This window comes from Octopus sinensis, linkage group LG9, assembly GCF_006345805.1.
Source record: "Octopus sinensis linkage group LG9, ASM634580v1, whole genome shotgun sequence".
NCBI lineage: Eukaryota > Metazoa > Mollusca > Cephalopoda > Octopoda > Octopodidae > Octopus > Octopus sinensis.
Window position 1 is genome coordinate 1,279,063 of NC_043005.1, and position 20,929 is coordinate 1,299,991.

Genomic DNA, 20,929 nt, shown 5'->3' on the forward strand with positions numbered 1-20,929 from the left:
AAATTCTCTTCAATGCTTGGATGGCCTCATAGAAATACTTGAGAGAGCTTCTGTTAGCAAGGTGACCTAATTAGTAGAGAAGGAGGGTGTTGTTAAAGCCAGAACTAGAACAGAGTAGAAAAAGTACAGGGAGATGTTTCCTCTGCTAGCAACAAGAGGATTCTCTTTTCAAACAAAGGGCAGATTGTATATTGCTTGTGTAGGAAGTGCATGTTGTATGATATTTAAAAAGGAATATTGAATGCAGAATATGTGTGAAGATTGGAGAGAAATGAAGTAAGCATACTCCACTGAATGCATAATGGTAGTGCAGCTGAGTAATGTTATTGTGATGGTCTGAAAGAAATACTGAGTAAAAGAGGAATCAAATGTGTACAAGGGAGACGACTGTATTGATACAAACATGTAATGCGTACAAATGCTAAGAAATGAGTAAAGAAGTATGATGATACATGTATGTGTGTGAGTGTAACGTCTGTGGCAGCCATGTGTACTGAGGGTGCGTATATGTGTAAGCGTGGGGGTAGTAAGGAGTGAGAAGTAGTCGGGGAGGGTGGAGAGAACGTGGTTGGCGGGTACAGGTAGTGCTGTGGGGTAAAAGGGAAAGAGGAAAAAGGGTAATAGCTGCATAATTCTGAAGCAAGTGAGAAAAGTGCAGGACAGAAAACTGAGGTAGTGAATTTAAACAAAAGGTTGTGTGCTTTGTAGAGAGAAATGAATTCCAGTTCCCTCTGAAGACAAGTAGTAAGGGATCTGCAGTTGGAGGTCAAGCAAAAGACTAAGAGAGGTTAGCTGGAGTGGCCAGTGGAGCAGAAATGCCAAGAGACAGATGACTTGTTATTATACTGAATGCCCCTGAGATGCTCTACAAATCTGTCAGTTGGTAGTTGGTTTGACCACTGTTTATTGAATGAGAGAGGTAATATTGGAGCACATATATATCAAGTTGTTGGAGATGTATTGGAAAGAGTGCCTTAAGTGGAAAGAGCTGTGGTTGAATTTGGTGAGGATGATGGTAAAGGAAAAGGAGCAGTGAAGGAATTTGGAAGGAGGATGGAGTGTGGGGAAGACGTTATGGATGAGGATGCTGTGTAAATTGCAGCGATACTTAAAGGAATGCATAGGAAAGGGAAGAAACAAGGTGGCAGAAGAGATAAAGGATGGTGCATTGTGGGAGTAGGGTATGGGGTAGTAGATAAGGAGACGTGGTGGGTTGGGTTCTGTAAGTAGAGTGTAAGGGTTGAGTAGCAATCAATGGTACAGAGATGAAAAAGCACAGTTTTAATAAGGGTAGACGGGTAACTATGTCAAATGAATAGACTGATCATGATTTGATCTTGGACTTGAAAGTCATGGTTGTGGCTATAGAAGCAGCATAGAAGGAAAAGAGGGAGAAAAGGAGGGTAGGCTGGGTGAGGGTGAGATGGAAGGAGGGAAATCAAGGTAGGAGTGGGTGTTGGTTTGTAGAAAACCTGCATGTGCTAGTGGTGCATTTTTGCGGAAGTTTATATAACTATGGAGAGTTCACCACAACAATGTAGCCAGTTATTCTGATCACATAACCCAAGCTTTCCTGGTCAAGATCAACACATCACTTAGTTGACAGGTTCCCTACACTTCTGACATGGCACTGTGTGATTTCTGACTCTTCCCAAAACTAAAAACCACTCTGAAAAGGAAGTGATTTGAGTTACAAGAGGAAATTATGAGGAAAGTGATGGTGGAGCTCCATAGTATTCCAGAGATGTTCCAGTGAGGGAACTCCTAGGAGAAGTGGGTGAACTCCCACGGACTTTGACTGGCACACCACACAATGTGCCACTACTGGGAAACCATACAACATGCCCCAACTGGCACAACACACACTATACAATATAACCCATAACCTGATCTAAACAATCAAACCACTTAACAAAATGAATGATCTAATTTGGTTGTCAACCACAACTAGAATAACAACATATGATGTTTAGTCTTCCAAGTGTGGCTTTGAAGCAAGCCAATAGCAATATACTGCACACAAACACTGAATGATAGAATGTCCAGTGAAGAGAATTACTAAATATACTTGACATATTGGTGTAGACATGACCATGAGATTCAGAAGTTTGCTTTGGAACTGCATGGTCTCTACTATAGCCATAGGTTGACTGACCCAATATGCTGAGAGTAAAATTAGTAAGAAATCCACTGTATATGTGTGTCAGTGCTGTCCTTTACCTTTTGACATTCACCTGCTGATTGACAACGAAGTCATCAGTCAAACAAATGCTGTCATTTTCTTGCAATCACCCATGAAAACATATCTGGCCATAGAGCTGCTGTTTGTTACTCATAGATAAATATTTACTAGAAACAGATGAGGGTTGGTGACAAGAAGGACATCCAGCCTTTGAAAATCTACCTGAGTTTCATCTGGTTTTCCATTGAAGAATGGAAAACCAGATGTTGAATTGATGATGATTCTAAGGAGTAAATTACTGTTTAATCCTTGACACAACTACACACCACAATACAATAACTGCTTATTAAATACATTTGATACTATGTATGCATGAGGTAGTATCCAAAAAGTTCCTGGACAATATCTATAGTGCACCAACAAATGGCAGCATACAGTTGTGTGCACAGTGAGGGCTAGCACTGACCTTCATGAGGCAGTGTGCCAAGGGACATAGCTGGGTTTACTTTGCAAGTTGTGAAAATTGTGTTTTTGTGATCACATGTGTCAGCTGTAGTCTGCGATTTTTCTAACGGGCAAGAAGTTGGGACAAAGAGCCAACCTGAAATTTTGTGTTAAACTTGGGAAGTCTGCTACAGAGGCATTGAGCATGCTTCAGCAAGCTTATGGCAATGAGGCAATGGGTTGAACACAATGTTTCGAGTGGCATGGGTGCTCCAAAAGCAGAACATCCTTGGAAGACAATGAGTGATCTGGAGGACCTCCCATGAGTGTGACCCCCGAAAATGCGAAGAGAATTCATCAGCTTGTGCATTAGGATTGTCAGAGGACAATTAACAACATTCTGGAGCAAATGAGGGAGGACATTTGGTGAAAATAACTGGATATAGTATTACTTTTGCACCAGCCTTATTTGCCAGATTTAGCATCTGCAGACTTCCATCTCTTCCCCAAGATGAAAATGGAGCTCAAAGGTTCCTGTTTGAACACCATTGTCGAGATCAACAACAATTTGTAGAAAGTTCTCAACTTGCTTATGGAAAGCAACTTCTAGGCCGGATTCCAAAAGTGGAAGGAACATTGGGACTGGGGTATTGCTGTGCAAGGTGACTATTTTGAAGGGGATGAAGTTAAAACTTGTGTAAATAAGTTATTTTTTTTATTAAACATAACTAGTCCAGGAACGTTTTGATACCACCTCAGATTATGTGTGTGTGAGAAGAATATGCAGGAAAGCATGTGTGTATGAATAGGAGAAAGCATGTGTATGTGTTATGAAATAGGAACATATTCTTATTTAAGGTCCATAATCAGTAAATAGAGAGAAAACTCAAAGAGCAGTATGACAATTAGTCAAAAAGATAAATCTGATGAGAGTTAGAGAAGTTAATAGAAAACTTCAAGAAATAGAGGTTAGAGGATGAATGAAGGGCAGAGAGTAGGAGTGTATACAAGTGCTTAAAATGACAAACTACAAATAATATTTAAAATAAGATCGAAGAGGAGAAACAGTCGAAATAGAGCAGGTTGCTTCAAGAGAAAGAAGCAGTGAGAAGACAAAAGAATTATATTAAAGATTATCAATAGGAAAAACTTGCTGATTAGTGAAGTCTTGTGAATGCTGCTTAGCTGAATGGCGGTACTATTACTATCTGGTAGTGGTAGTAGTAGTAGTATGGGGGAAGTACTGTAACAGCGTGTCACAGCATCCACCATTTGTTGGGGGTTTCCTACTACTCTTGGCGGATGATGCCTCTACACCACACAAGCAACAACCCTCCAACTCCTGGGTTTGTTTGAGCAGCTGTTACTGGTGGTGGATTTATGAATTTGGAGTGCAAATCCTACCTCAAACTTTTTTGGTTGCCTCTTATGACACACAGAGAAAACTTTTGGTCTATTCTTTGACACGTTGGTCCCCACTACACAATCTGATGACTAGTTTTTATTATAAAATGTAACTGAGCAGTTTACTTTTTCATTTGTTAGCCTTTGAGTGGTTGGCGTTAGGAAGGGCATCCAGCTGTAGAAACAATGCCCGATCAGATTGGAGCCTGGTGCAGCCTTCTGGCTCGCCAGTCCTCGGTCAAACCGTGCAACCCATGCTAGCATGGAAAGCGGACGTTAAACGATAATGATTATGATGATGAGATGAATGTGCAAGGAAAATGTGAATATTTTCTTGGAATACCTACAGGTTTGTGGTCTACACACACTCACACACTCACACACACACACACACACACACACACACACACAAACCTGATGTAGAATGTTGTGAAATGTCATATTCAAACCACTTAAAATGTATTTTGCTTAGTAACTGTTTAGTTCTAAGAAAGAGAGCTTGTGATTACACTTTCAAAGAGCTACAGATTGTTTGTTATATATTTAACAAACAGCAAAACATGGCTTTTAACTTCACAGAGACAATAATTTCTATCCCCCTTTACTCATTTAAACTTTTTCGATGGATGTAATATATTACACTGTTTACTTCTGCCATGAATGTAGCAGAAATTGCAGTGGAAACATGCAACATTCAAATGATTGTCCAGGTTGTTAAATATTTTCATGCAACGTACTCTAATTGGGATTAAATCCTATCTTCTCTGGTGTATTAACTCCATGAGGAGCTGGATGGTTCTAAGGATTCAGATATTCATACATATTCACATGAAAAATTTCGTCAAGTAGATTCACAGTTGGATATCTGACCTAGCGTACCCAATGCCTATTTCTTCTTTTTTTTACTAAGTATGTACTACAGTGCAGAGTTAAAGAATGTGCTAGAAACATAAAGGATTACAACACCTCAGCTACCTACAGTCAGTCTGATAGTTTAACATTCTACCCAGCACAACACTCAATCTAACCTTTTGTGTAATTAATATAAATCCACGGCATAAACTAAGAGATGTCACCAGCAAGATCTGCAGTTCTTAAGCTGTTCACGACTTTCTCTCTCTTAACACTATATATATATATATATATATATATATATATATATATATGTGTGTGTGTGTGTATGTATGAGAGAGAAAGAGAGGCATAGCTGTGTGGTAAGAAACTTGCTTCCCAACCACATGGTTCTGGGTTCAGTTCCATTGTGTGACACATTGGGAAAGTGTCTTCTACTCACTAGCATAGCTAGGGGGTGGGGGTGGATGGTAGGGGCTTCAGGCAACATGTGTTTTTTGTGGGGTCTGGGGGTGGCACACACTCTAGCTACACTAGTGCTTCTACTATAGTCTTGAGCTGACCAAAGCCTTGTGAGTGGATTTGGTAGATGGAAACTGAAAGAAGCCCATTGTATATATATATATATAATATATATATATATATATATACATACAAGCCAAATGAGACCATAACCTCGTGGCCTATGCCAGGAGCGTAACCAGCCCACTTATGCGTACCTTTTCCTTCTTTGGACACTAAACTCTGCTTGCAAAGACCTGTTGAGGCAAGTGAAATCAAAATCAAATTCAATGACTGGCATCCGTGCTAGCGGGGTGCAAAGAGCACCATACGAGTGTGATCGTTGACAGAGCGGCTAACCAGCTTCCGTGCCAGTGGCACATAAAAGGCACCATTCGAGTGTGATCATTACCAGCATCGCCTTACTGGCACTTGTGCCCCTGCTTGTAGGGTGCCAAGAGCACCATCCGAGCGTGATCGCTGCCAGAGTGGCTAATTGGCTTCTGTGCCAGTGGCATGTAAAAGGGCACCATTCGAGCATGATCGTTACCAGCGTCGCCTTAGTGGCACCTGTGCCGGTGGCATGTGTAAAGAGATTCGAGCGAGGTCATTGCCAGTACCGCCTGACTGGCCCCCATGCCAGTGGCACGTAAAAAGCACCCACTACACTCTCGGAGTGGTTGGCGTTTAGGAAGAGCATCCAGCTTGTAGAAACTCTGCTAGATCAAGATTGGAGCCTGGTGCAGCCATCTGGTTCGCCAGCCCTCAGTCAAAATCGTCCAACCCATGCTAGCATGGAAAGCGGACATTAAACGATGATGATAATGATAATGTATATATAGGAGAAGAATTGGAGAATTTACAAAAAATAAAAAAGACGAAGACAGGTGGTGTATTAGTTTAACGCTCGGGAAGTGAGAAAGTCTTTAATGTTTTGAGCCTACGCTCTTCCACAGAAGGAAACAAGGAGAGAAAATAAAGGATGTGTAGTGGCAAGCGATCTATCATGGCAAATGTATATATGTATATATATGTATATATCTATCTATGAGTTTATATTTGTCCCCTCATCATTAATTGACAACCAGTGTTGGTGTGTTTATGTCCTCCATAACTTTTAGCAGTTTGGCAAAAGAGAGGATAAAATAAATACGAAGCTTAAAAAACAAGTCCTGGGGTTTGATATGTTCAGCTAAAATCGTTCAAGGCAGTGCTCCAGCATGGCCACAGCCAAATGACTGAAACAAATCAATACACACACCAAATCTCTATTCTTACCGTTGAAATGGACCTAATCCATCAAAAGTTAATTGATGTTCAGATTTGCCACTGAATTATTGAAATATTCAAACCTAAGTTATGTTTTTAATCAAACAATAAGATCAGCAGCTCCAACCTTAAAAAGGACTTCATAACACTGTGATATTATTAGCATCATATTAAATGTTAATGTCTGCACAATACAACAATGGTGGGTCAAATAAAGTATTTATTCTCAAAAGCATTCACTGTTAATCAATACTAATCATGTGTATACAAATTAATCAAGGTCTAAATGGAGTAGAAATCTGTTTAACCTTATCTGTTCAGCTAAGCAAGCATTTTTCCATCCGTCTCTACTCTCATCATAGCCTCAATACTCCTAACAAAATGTCTGCACAGCAACATGTCTGCACAGCAACATGTCTGTCTAAATTCCACTGCTATTCTTCCCTTATTCTATGAATCAATTAGTAAGTCTATTGATAGACCCAGGTCTGTGTATTCAGCTGTCCAACTTAAGTATCCAACCGCATTCCTACATTTCCAATATCCATTCAACTATCTGTCGCCACCCTCCACGTCCCAAAATCAGTTTTTCTCCTTCCTGTCTAAGGCTCTAAATCATACATTGTAACTTCCTCATAAATATAAATTCAACAGAATACTTTCTTGGAAGCATTCTTAAAACCAATCTGCACAAACAGCAACATCAACAAATGGTCTCAAGTGTGAGGAGGGCCTACTTAGACCTTGATGCTTTTGTGAGTATGCATGTATATATGAAAAGGTTTCAATTTAAAGGATATGAAGACAGGGAAAGCTCCCGGCCCATCATGAATCACCGCTGAGATGCTTAAAATATTTAGTGATGTGGGTTAATGTTTGGTCACCCATATTGTAAATCAGGTGGTTCACAACAGAGTCATACCTAGTGACTGGTGTAGCAGCACCATAGTCAACTGCTACAAAAGTAAAGGTGATGCCTTAGAAATAATTACAGAGGTATTAAATTATTGGATCAGGTGATGAAAATTATGGAGAAGGTCCAACTAATTAGGGAGAAGTTAGTCTAGATGAGATGCAGTTTGGTTTTGTGCCAGGGAGCAGCATCACTGATGCTATATTTCTGGTGAGGCAGCTACAAGAGAAATACATAGCCAAAGATAAACCTCTGTGCTAGGCTTTTGTTGACTTGGAGAAAGCTTTTGACAGGGTCCCCCCATCCCTTATCTGGTGGTCAATGTGGAAACTAGGGATAGATGAGTGGTTTGTGAAAGCTGTACAAGCTATGTAGAGGGACACTATCAGTAAGGTGAGGATTGGCAATGAGTACAGCAAAGAATTCAGGGTACAAGTAGGGACTCAACAAGGATCAGTCCTCAACTCCCTCTTGTTCATCATAATCCTCCAGGCAATATCAGAGGAACTTAAGATGGGTTGCCCCTGGGAGCTCCGCTATGCTGATGACCTTGTTCTTATAGCTGAATCACTACCTGAACTAGAGAAGTTTCATGTATGGAAGCAAGGTCTAGAATCGAAGGGCCTCAGAGATAAACTAGCAAAAACCTAAGTCTTAGTGACTAGAAAGGCAGACAAATCATAAATCCCTTCAGGTAGATGACCCTGCTCGATCTGTAGACAAGGAATAGGTAGAAACTCCATAAGATGTACCCAGTGTAAGCATTGAACACAAAAGGTGCAGCAATATCAGAGGAAGATTAACAGGGAAAACAGAGGCACTGGTAGAATAAACACTGGAAATGGGCAGAAAAGAGACTCTGTCAACTTCCAGCAGGGTAAGCTAGAGGTAGGAGATAGATTCCGTTATCTAGGTGACCAAGTAAGTAGTGGAGGTGGATGCTCCAAGAGCATAGCTGTGAGAATAAGATTAAGCTGGGCAAAGTTCAGAGACCTCCTACCCCTGCTGGTAACAAGGAGCCTCTCTCTCAGAGTGAAAAGCAGATTACATGATTCCTGTGTGCAAACAGCTCTGCTACATGGCTGTGACAGTTGAGGACATGTATAGGCTTAAAAGAAATGAAGCCAGTATGCTTCACTGAATGTGCATGTTTGACAGAGAGTAAGCATAAGAGGCATTAGATGTGGTGTGCAAGAGAGACGACTGTACTGGTATGGTCATGTGATGCATATGGATGAGGACAGCTGTGTAAAGAAGAGCCAATCTCTAACTGTGTAGGGAACCTGTGGTAGAGGTTGACCCAGGAACACATGGGATGAAGTGGTGAAGCGTGATTTTCGAACTTTGGGCTTTACAGAGGCAATGACTAATGACCAAGACCTGTGGCAATATGTTGTGCTTGAGAAGACGCATGAAGTGAAATGAAACTGTAGTCATGGCCGATGCTGCTGTCATGTGACTGGCCCCTTTGCCAGTGACATGTAAAAACCATTGTTTGAGTGTTGGGCTTCATGGAGGCAAAGTGGCTGAGCTCCTTTCAAGTGTTGGGCCTCACAGAAGCCATGACCGAGACCATTAGTATTATGTCGTGCTTGAGAAGAAGACCAATGAAGCCAAGTGAAATCACAGTCATGGCAGGTACCAGTGTCACACAAATGGCATCCCTGCTGGTGGAACGTAAATGCACCCATTACACTCTCGGAGTAGTTAGCATTAGGAAGGGCATCCAGCTGTAGAAACCATGCCAAATCAGACTGGAGTCTGGTACAGCCTTCCAGCGTGCCAGCCCTGGTCAAACCGTCCAACCCATGGTCAATGGACACTAAATGATAATGAAGATGATGTGTTTATATACGTACATGTATATATAAGTGTATATGCATGTATATACACAAGTGTGTGCATATGTGTTGACATATAACATTGAATATTTTTAGGACAAAATCATTATCTGCATTCCTTTTTGGAAGATGGTAGAGTTTGAGAGAGATTTGAGTGGGTGGTCTCATACAGGCAGCACATCATTGGTTTGTTAGTTTTCATAAAAATTGTTTTCAGTTCAATCAAACTCTTCACACATTGCAGTTTACGTGTATGATATGTTATTTGTTTCAATAATATTATTGTCATCGTACAGCCTGAGAGCTGTTCTTTCTTCTCAGGTTAGCAGGAATATTGATAGCAGCTACTAATCCCCTCAACAAAGAACTGAAATAGTTATCTTCTTGAAAGCTAAATAAGCGTCTCTTCAAGGGTTGCATAGAAGACCCATCTCTTCTTTAGAATATTTTAAGCCCAAACTTCTAAATTTTCCAGTATAGGGTTCTGTAAATGCAGCCTGTGTAAATGCAGCATGTTATATAACATGCTACACACATCATATAACAACGAGTGTAGTCGCCATATAATGGGTGTGTTTATGTAAGCAGCATAAACTGAATAGGTTTAGGAGTCTCACTAACTTCGCACCTTTACAAGTTATGGAATGTATTTCCTGCAGCATAACCCCCCATTATTCAAGCTGACCTAAAAATTCTTGTCTTTTTAGGAGTGGAACAATAGCAAATATCTTGTCATATGAGTTGGGTGTTTGTTTGTTTTTGTTCTCTTTTTCCTTTGGCGGTGGTGGTGATGGCCGAAATCAAATAAGAAGCTGCATTCATCTATTGTTTCTGAAGTGAAAAGCTATGAAACCTGATGGAAGTGATGAAAAACTTAGACACTAATGAAATAACATCAAAATATAATGTTAATAGAAAGAGCAATACTAGACTGAAAAGATGAGGAGGAGTTTAAATAGTTGATGGAAAATATAAGAGTAGGGCAGAAAATTTAGAAGAAAAACCAACTAAATATAAGAAATCTTATGGAATAGAAAACATGGGTTGGAGGGAGCCTGATAAGTAAATGCAGCGATTGTACAACTTAGCAAGAAACTTCCAATTGTGTATAAGATGAGAGACAGGAGAAGCTTCTAGACAGGCAATCTATCTATGATGTTATATCAGAGAAATTTGAATGCTTTGCTAGTGTTGAATATAACTAAGTTGACAATCATGAAAGACCACTGCTATGTGAAAGTAAGTCTAGTTGAGCTAAAACTACAGAAACCATCCCTGAGGTAAAACTGCAACCTAACTGCCTCCATCAACTCTGAAGTGTTAGAAGTGAGTGTCATAGTTTGGCAGCTGATAAGGTCAGAGAAGTTACTCTTCTTGGGTACTAAATATAATGTTTTCTTAAATTGGAAAAAGAGAGAGAGAGAGAGAGTTTGCTGATCACACCTGCAAAGAGAAGTTGAATGCATTGAAGTAACTGAAGAATTTTCAGCTTCCAAAGAAATGAATCAAGTCAGAGGTCTTCAAAGCAAAACAATTGATAGAAGAAACAACTGCAGAGGTTGGAACATTTTAGCAAAAGGAACAGCAAATATTGGGTTGTCCGGAAAGTTTGTGCCGATTTATAGCAGCTTACCTTTTGACTTATTTTAGAACATGGTTCAGACCATAAAATAGGATTTGACTACAACTCTATTTAGAGCACAGTTTAAGCTATCTTTTCGTGGAAGAAGGGTTATGTTCCTATAATCCATGTTAATTCTGTAACCCTCTAAAATGGAAGATAAGAAAGTTCATTTTCGGCACGTGATGCTTTTCTTTTTCCGTAAAGGGAAAAATGCTGGAGATTGTAGCCTTATTGATAAAGAGCGATCAGGCAGACCATCCACAACAGATGATGACCAAATCAAGTCATTAATTGAGAATAACCCACATTGCACAACCTGAGAATTGGTAGAAAGCCTCAACCTGTCAAAATCCGCCATTCATGAGCACCTGGTAAAGCTTGGGTACACAAATCACTACGATGTTTAGGTACCACATGAGTTGAGTGAGAAGAACCTTTTGGATCGCATTTCCATCTGTGATTCACTTTATAAATGGAATGAAAACACGCCTTTTTTAAAGCAAATTGTGACAGGTGATGAGAAATGGATTATCTACCGAAATGTTCAGAGAAGCAATCCTGGAGTAAGTGACATGAGTCACCCTTAGCCACTGCAAAAATCTTGCTTTTGTGTCTGGTGGGATTGGAAAGGAATTCTGTACTATGAGCTTCTCCCAGGTAACCGGACAATTCTGAGAAATACTGCACACAACTGGACGAGTTAAAAGCAGCAATTCAAGAGAAACACCCAGAATTGGCCAACAGGAAGAGTGTTGTTTTCCAACATGATAATGCAAGACTGCATGTTTCTTTGGGAACCAGACAAAAATTGCTGCAGCTCGGCTGCACCCTCCATATTCAACAGATATTACTCCTTCGGATTTCCACTTATTCAGGTCTCAGCAGAATAGTCTTAATGGTAAAAATTTCAATTCCTTGGATGTCGTAAAAAGATACCTTGATGAATTCTTTGCCATGAAACCACCTCAATTCTGGGAAGAGGGTATTTTCAAGTTTAAGGAAAGATGGAGACGCATTGTGCAACAAAATGGTTTGTATTTGGTTGATTAAAAATGTAACGGTAAGTATTTATTGACCTTTTTCTTTCCTTTAAAAATTGGCACAAACCTTCCAGACACCCCAATACATTTGGAAGAATTGAAGGAGAAATTTTATACCAGATTAACTGGAAGTTTGTGTGGTTGGTATCCAGGTGATAGATGCCAATAATAATGAGCATGGATTGTATATAGGAAACACACACACACACAAAACTTTTCAGAACAAAGATATAATGAAGAATATAGTTTGGAAATCAGAAGTCAGTTAGAAATAGAAGAGAATTTTGTTTGAGAGAGAATGAAGTAGTTGACAGATGTTGGTTTAGAGGAAAGAGAATTCAGACTTTATTATATTGGCCTCACAACATCTAAGTTTGTCAAAGTGCTATTGGAGAGTAATATCAAAATGAGGTTGAAAAAAAAAAAATAATAAAATCCCAACTATAAAGAACAATGCCCAGACATATTGACGGTCAAAGAATTTAATGTACAATGAGCATTGTACCAACAACATGAAAGTCTTTGAGCTAAGAAACTTACTTATAACTTTGGTTCACTATATAGTTGAAGACAATCTAGAATTAATAGCTGATAAAATGATCAATGATAGGAAATAAAGGGTTCAAAGTCCACTGCTATATAGACATTATCAGGTCTTTCAGTTATCTTCTTAACCCTTTCAATACCAACCCAGCTGAAACTGCCTCTGGTTCTGTTGTACAAATGTCTTGCTTTCATAAGGTTTGAATTAAAATCTTCCACCAAACCTTAGTCACAATTTTTGCTCCTAACACTAGCTTAATGATAACTAAGTTATTTTACCAAATTTTTTGTTATATTTAAAATAATTGAAAGAAACACAGAGCATCTCAAAATAAACACGGTAACAAAAGGATGAACTCAGTTTACCTACCAGAAGATGAAGAGGACTCGTTAGAGAAAGTTAACGATTTCAAGAGAAGATAATAATCTGTTCTAATTTCTTTCAATGATATAGAATGAAGGTAGAAATAGCTATGTGGTTGAGAAATTGGCTTCATAACTATGCAGCTTTGGGTCCAGTCCCAGTGTGAATTACAACAGATGTCTTCTGTTACTGCTGAGTCAAATAAATGGAAATTGCATGGCAGTGAGTCATTCTATGTTCTTGGGTAGGTTTTATCATTTACTTCAAAATGACTTTGTATTTGGGCATCTTTAGCAAAGTACATTCTATTGCAAGCATTCAGCCTGGATGTCCTTCTCCACCCACCTGTCACAAGCCCTACCCTTGCTAAGGTGAGTGTCATAATATCCACAAAGCAGTGGCTGTCCACTTTCAGTGGCTCCGTGACTCCATTTCACCAAATCTCTAAACCTAATCTGTTTCAAAAGCAAAAATATTTTAATCAAAAGACAGAAGCTAATAGTGTAGAGTGGTTTATTATCCATATTTTCTTATATCTCATCAGTTTGTATCTCTTTTTATAGACTTGTGGTGACTAATTTCAAGAAAATTACAAAACAAAGGGAAAACTTCTACAAGATAATTACACGGGACCACCTTGCAACAATCCCCAATCATATTTCTGTTCACTGATAACACAATGTCCCCGCCTCCTTTCAGGGTACCACACAGATTCCTATTCTGACAAAGATTTCTTTTTTTACATTTAAAATAGAAGTAATGTTACCTTGCTTAAATATTTTATGTCACAGAAAAGCTATAACTGCTCTAAACTTCTAACATATCTTCTCATAGCAACCTCAATATCTACTGGCCTCTTCTGAGTTCACAATGCCCCCAAAGAGGTGACACTGACCCAGTTAAAAATCATTGCCAACAAGTAAATTATTAGCAACCATGTTGCAAATCGAAATTATTTCCATTATTGTTAGAATCAAATTTTTGAGGAATATTGACCAGATTTCCAGTCATCAAATATGTCTGAGGAACTCCCAAATCAAAAGTTAGCTGAACCCCCATTCCCAGACACTGAGGCCAAACAAAACTAAGCTTTGAGAATATTGATTGATTTCATTCCAATCATCTGATAAATCTGAATACCACAAGAATCCACTTCTCTTCTTCCACATGAAGAAAACCCTTTCACAATAAGCATTCAGCCATCATTTCTTAAGGCAAAGGTGTTTTTCACTCTAAATCTATTTTTTGTCGAATGTAAATAACAACAAACCAAATCACAGATCATTTAGTAAATGATATTAGCAATTACATGGGAAAATGTAAGAAAAGTTCGGGACAAGCTATTAGATTTGGCAAAGTACAGAACAAGAAAATTCTTAAAATATTGCAGCTAAGGATAAAATTTCAAATAAAATATTTAGATTTAAAAAATATTAGCTTTTATTCAAACTAAAAATTTTATTACAAGTTATTACTTCTATTTGTTATTAGTTGTTACTTCTATTGAAAATGAAAAATAATGCAATTAAAATATATTTTGCACTTTAAAAAAAATTATTTTAAAAATTATTAATTAATAATTAGAAATTTGAAAATAGGTTATAAAAATTAATAGTACATAATTAGTTAGTACAATAAAAAGAATAATACAGAATTTAGTTATATATTACAGTAAAATCTACCTATAACAACAAATTCACAATAAAATTTGCTTGAGTTATTGTTTAAGTTCTTGCCGAGTCTTCACATTTTTAGTCTTGACCCTATTCTTTACATAATGAATTTGCCTACCATATATACTATTCTACTTTGCATAAAACTTTAGCTATATTGGTACTTCTGGCTCTCATTTTCTAAGTATTCTAGTGTGTCAATAGTTTAACAAAATGATGGTACCTTTTTTAATTATAATGTTACATTGTAAATTAAAATCAAATAATTTTTAATATTCAAATTTTATCCTTAGCTGCAATATTTTAAGCAAAAAATTTCTTGTTCTGTACTTTAGCAGATGTAATAACTTTTCCTGAACTTTTCCAAGTTTAATAATTTGTACATTTCCAGGTTTATAATCTTAAGAATATTATTTCTCTTGCTTGCATTTTTCCTTGTAATCCACAGCTATGCTATTATGCTAATTAATATTGTGTAAAATGTGTCAATTAGTGGTGTCGATAATTCTTTCCTTACCCCAGTGATTCCTGTGACATATATTAAAAGTCCCCTTATAGAACTATATTCGTAAAAAAGTATAGAACTACATTATCACCCTCAGATTTAAGAAACAAACACTCTTTTACTTGTTTCAGTCATTTGACTGTGGCCATGCTGGAGCACCACCTTTAGTCAAGCAAATCGACCCCAGGACTTATTCTTTGGAGGCCTAGTACTTATTCTATCGGTCTCTTTTTGCTGAACCGCTAAGTTACGGGGATGTAAACACACCACCATCGGTTGTCAAGCGATGTTGGGGGGGGGACAAACACAGACACACAAACATATACACATACATATATATATACATATATATATATATATATATATATATGACAGGCTTCTTTCAGTTTCCATCTACCAAATCCACTCACAAGGCTTTGATCGGCCTGGGTCTATTATAGAAGACACTTGCCCAAGGTGCCACGCAGTGGGAATGAACCCAGAACTATGTGGTTGGTAAGCAAGCTACTTACCACACAGCCACTCCTGCGCCTCATAACTCTTTTCTTTTAAAACTTCATTGTATAAGATTGATAACATGACATTCCTCAAATTGAGCTCTATCACTTAAGCTTAATTAAAATATAGTTTGTTTTTAAAATAAAAAAAGTTAATTATACTTAAATCCAATTTTTTGCCTTTTATTTTTTTCATGATATTTTACCTCACAACTTTTTTGATACAAACTTTTGTTGCATGGGACCAGAACTATGAAATTCTACATGCTTTCTTCTATCATTGAAGCTAAGATAAACATATTTTGTTTTTAAAATAAAAAAGTTATTTAGATTTAAACTTGATTGGTGCTGTTACTTACTCTCCTATAACGTTGCTACAAAATTTGATGAAAACTTTTTTCTACTAGACCAAATCTCAATTTGTTTTTTATGCAAAATGTAACCAGGGACTAGTCCTCCTCAAAAATGTTAAGAGTTTTCAATTTGGTTAAGAACTGAATTAGTAACAAGTTCTGAAAAATGCTGCATGTGAATAAATTGCAGCCTTAATATTATTCAGCTGCTACCATAGTTGAATGAAAGCCAAATGTACAAGAGACATGATTGTGTCACTCTTCAAATAACCTGTCTGCAGAAGGAGTTTAAAAATGTTACCTTTAGTTACCCTTAGTATAGCTTTAGTAAAAATGTTTTAAAAAGTAGTACAGAGATGAGGAGAGGAGGTTGGAGGAGAAGGTGGAGGGGTGCTAAGGAAGGAGGTGGTGGTGGTGGTCATCATCATCATCTTGGGCTAACTTCAAATGTCACTACCAACACTAGTCATTATCCATTATAGTTTAACTTGGTAATAATAGCAGCAGATTCTTTTCTCTCCGCCTTGTAGGTCAACCTACTTACACAATATATATTTATTTATGATTGGAGAGCTGAAGTCACACCAAATAAAGGGTTTGGTTCTTCTGCATGCATGAGCGCGCATGCTTGTTTGTGTGTGTGTGTGAGAGAGAGAGAGAGAGAGAGAGTGTGTGTGTGTATGCAAACATGAGAATGTGTGCTTAAGTAAATGAGTGTACAAGTGCAAGTTTGTATGAGAATGTATCTATACTCCAATGTATATGTTAAATTGAACATGGCAGAAGGGCACAAGAGATGTTTTGAAAGCCATTTGGGTGGTAGAGTGAGGGTAGATTACAGGAGCCCCAACTACAGCCATTTGTCCTGGAAATGAATCCTTTTGCAATAATAATGCATTATGGTTGGATGCCCTTTATGCTGCAAATCCCCTTTTACAACATTCAGAGATACTGTGTACCAAGAGATACAAAGATTATACCTACAACAAACGTCATATCACTTTATATTGTCTGGCCTTTATACAGAGAGAAAACAAACCCATCACTGCCTAAGATACAGTTTAACTAATCTTAATAACCAATAATTGTCATTAACTTTGCTCTCAGAAATATTTAAGGGAACCTTTGACAAATACAGAGGCATGTGTATAGCTGCTTAACTAGCAAGAAACAGCAGCAAAACCATATTCAAACATACTACATAAAGAAGGATATACTGAACAGTGCAGTCTGTTATATACAAAATGGGGAGGGGGTGTCATGGCTAGAATGTCTTCGATGATAGGTTCATGGCTGACCTAGGGCTGTACAACTTAAAATGACCTTGGATGAACCAGGACATCCCTATGAGATTGCTCAGCTTGCTAGAAAGAGCAACAGAAGCTTCCTCAACTCACTACTGTGCAAAGAAAAAAAAAACAAAGGACATATTAGATGATGTACTTTTAGAAACACTGTGTTTGAGTAAAAGAAGGAATGGTGAAGATCTTTGATCATAAGTCTGATATATCAGGACTGACCTGGGGTCCAAATAGTCAACTAGTGTATAATCTCCTTACAGTATCACTCATTCCATTTGTTACTCAAATAACCAGTTCCTTATCTGTCCATTAGAAACCCAATGCTATCTGTTATAAACTGGTTGTTTGCAGCCAGCAAGGGACCCTCTGTGTATCTGCTTTACTTGCTAGAAAAAGCAGTCAAATTATCTTCCAATCATGCAAAAAGACAAAATTCTTTGGACAATGTAATTCATAAAAAGATGAGCCTGCCACTGTTAGATAAAGGCTGACCTGGGTTAATATGTAAAAGATTATGGTGTAAGACAATCCTAATCACTCAAAAAACCCTTGATTCACTTTGGATGGTCATGAATACCAAATGTTCTGGAAGTAGAGGGAATATTTAGCTGCTATTTAACATCATAAAACCAAAACTAAGATACAGGCCTTCAAAACAACCCGGGATTCAGGAGGTATTTTACATCTTTGTGGAATGTGTCAGTCAATGGAGGGGAAAAATAGAGTTCTGTGGTCCTGAAGTGAGTGTTCTTTAAAGATATTTACAAAGAGTAAATAATAAGTGAATTATCATTCTAATCTTTAAGAAACATTAATGTAGAGTAAAGAGCAGAATCAAAGGAAACTAGAGATGTGCTGGTTCAATAAATACTAATTCAAAGAGTGGAATAAGTTTTATATCATGTGGAAAAAGAGAAATAACATTTGTACAGAAAGCCTTCATTGTGAGGTGGGGAGGAGAGAAGAAATTATAACTCCTTTTGACAATTTTGACCCCCACCCAAATTTCAGGCCTTGTGCCCAGAGTACAAAAGAATATTCTCTGCACTTGTTTTCAGGTGATATTCCTGAGTTTGTTGAAGAATTGATCTTGCAGGACAATAGGATAGTGGCTAGACCAGGAAAGCCTAACCTAGCTCAGATGAGAAAGGAAGTTGATCAAACAATCGAGTCAAAGTGAGGAAATTTGTGAAAAACAAAAAAAAAAGTTACAAAATAGTCACTTATTATTGAGCCAGATCTTTCTGAAATGTATTGTTGACTGAATAAACAGTACACTACTAGTCTAATAAAAGTAGAAGGCCAAGTGGGTAAGCAGTTGGCTTCTCAATCATAAGGTTAAGGGTTGGATTCCTGGTATGTGAAGATACTTAACTTCACATTACTCCAAGCCACTCTTAGGCAAAAATGAGTATTAAAAGTAATAGAGCTCCCAGAGGGAGAGAGAGAGAGAGAGAAGGAAAAAACAGTTCCAAAGAGTTAGGATTCTGGAAATGAATGCAAAAGTATCTCATATAATGGAGTTTGGTGTTAAAACACACTAAAAGTGATAAGAAGAGAAAAGCTGAGTCAAATTTTTTGTATTTATGTGGGACCAGCATCAAGTTAACAAATCTAGATTTCAGAACATTATAATCAGTAAAAGAGAGGATATTACAAAATAGTCGAAAGGGATGGTTAAGAAAACAAAATATTTTCCATGGAATTTAACTCTGTAAAGAATTGATTTGTCAGAGAGATCAACAGTGTTGTGGATGGGGGGAGAGGAGAGTGGCAAAATGTGAGGAGAAGAGTAAGAATTATAAGAACTGGCTTTTCATAATAGTAACAGCAGAACAGAAAGAGGAAGCTGGATATTGGGGAGAAGGTGTAAGAGGGCTTTGGAAGTAAAAGAAAGAAATTAGTGAGGTAATTATGAATACAAAATCAAGTAAAACAAGAATTGGGAATCTTATTTCAAGACAGAATATAAAGCTAATATCAATGATGATGATTATAAGAAAGACAAGGAAGAAGAATTGCTCATCTTTGATGTTGCTGTGGAAAGAAATACAGATTTATGGACTCACATCAATCTCGAAATATTCCTCTGTATCGTCCAGAAAGTGTACCAAACAGGTGATGGTTTTCAGCTGCCGATCATGGGCCATTTCGGATGCCCGCACATTGTAACTGCCGCTGGACACCAGCTTAATGGACATTGCTTGCAACGCTAGAAGAGATACAAAAGTAGTTTTGTATTATCATTTACATACAAAAAACAAAAGAAGAAAATCATTGTCATTATCATTATTCTTATCAGGGAATTGGTTAAAAATGGCCATCAGGAAAAGCTAACCAGATCTCTTAAAAGCCTTATTGCTATTCTAATATCTCAAGTGTGAAGCATCATTGTTTCAAGTTCAAATTCTATCAAGGATAGTTTTTACCTTTCATCTCTTCAAGTTTCAGAAATTACCAGTAAATTATTAGAAATTATGTATTTTAGTTCTGATCCTTTTATCAAGTAAAAGGGCTTATGACAGTGCTCTGCAGCTAGTGTGCCACCAGATGATGTTAGGTACTCCACCGTATAACCTGAATACAATTTTTCCCAATACCTTTAGTTAAATTTTTAGTTCAGGTGTACCACTGAATTTTGAAAAGAATATAAGTGTACCACAAATGAGAAAAGGTTGCAGAGCAGTGCCCTAATGCTTAGTTCCATGAATTTTAAAAAAGAATAAGATAGAGGTGAATTCCAATTGTTAAACAACCAAATTAAGGTTCAACAGTGCTGTGTTTATCCTTCTTGAATTCAAAATAAATGCAGCTAGACAAAAAAGTCAATTAAATATGAAATAAATTTTCATCATCATCAACATCATTGTCAGCATCATTTAATGTTCGTTTTTCCATGCTAGCATGGGTGAGACGGTTTGATAAGATCCAGTAGTGAGTCACAGAGATGCATCAAACTCCAATATCAGCTTTAACATGGTTTCTATGGCTGTATGCCCTTCTTAATGCCAACCACTTTATAGTCCACTCTGGCTGCCATTTTGTTTTCATGCCACCAGCACTGGTGAGGTTGCCATGTCATTTGAAAGATTTAAAAAAGAATATCCCCACCACCACCACCACCACCACCACCCAGTGGGAGTGTATTTGAATGGGGAAGGCACAGGGGTGGTTGGCTTTATGACATGTGTCAGGAGATTACAATATGATTGAAGGCAAACAAAATGGTGAAATACCAAGTCAAAAAGAAGTTCTAAATGGTGAGCATCATGGTAAATAGTTATACAGAAATTATTAAGGTTATTCAATTATTTCACTGAATTGGTTTCACTCATTCATCTGAAATACTCAAGACTTATGAAATGACATACATATAACAAATTCTTATTTACCCTCCTCCTTTATGAACCGGCTGCGCTTCATATTTAACCCATCAATGCATAGCATCCAGAAAAATGGATGCAGGAAAAATTCCTCTTACTTGGTTTGTGTATAGTTGGTTCGTTTGGATGCAGCACTTGCTCATTCATAGAGCACCAGTTTAGAGGCAGACTATACCAAAAATAAGCTTAATAGGTAGTTTACTTAACGAGCAATAGTAATTCTACCTGCGTCCATTTTTC

General features: G+C 37.7%; 1 protein-coding gene across 9 annotated transcripts in view; it reads right to left on the reverse strand.

Moving 5' to 3' along the window:
- The window catches only part of LOC115215691 (tyrosine-protein phosphatase non-receptor type 4), a 603,270-nt gene that overhangs the window by 305,599 nt on the left and 276,742 nt on the right, over positions 1-20,929 (reverse strand). For all 9 annotated transcript variants that reach the window (XR_005000546.1, XM_029784972.2, XM_036505713.1 and 6 more), the window contains one exon: positions 19,376-19,518. Coding sequence is in view for 8 of the 9 variants with exons in the window: in XM_036505713.1 (XP_036361606.1) it covers positions 19,376-19,518 (143 nt within the window). In the remaining variant the exon portion in view is untranslated. The remainder of the gene's footprint in view (positions 1-19,375; positions 19,519-20,929) is intronic.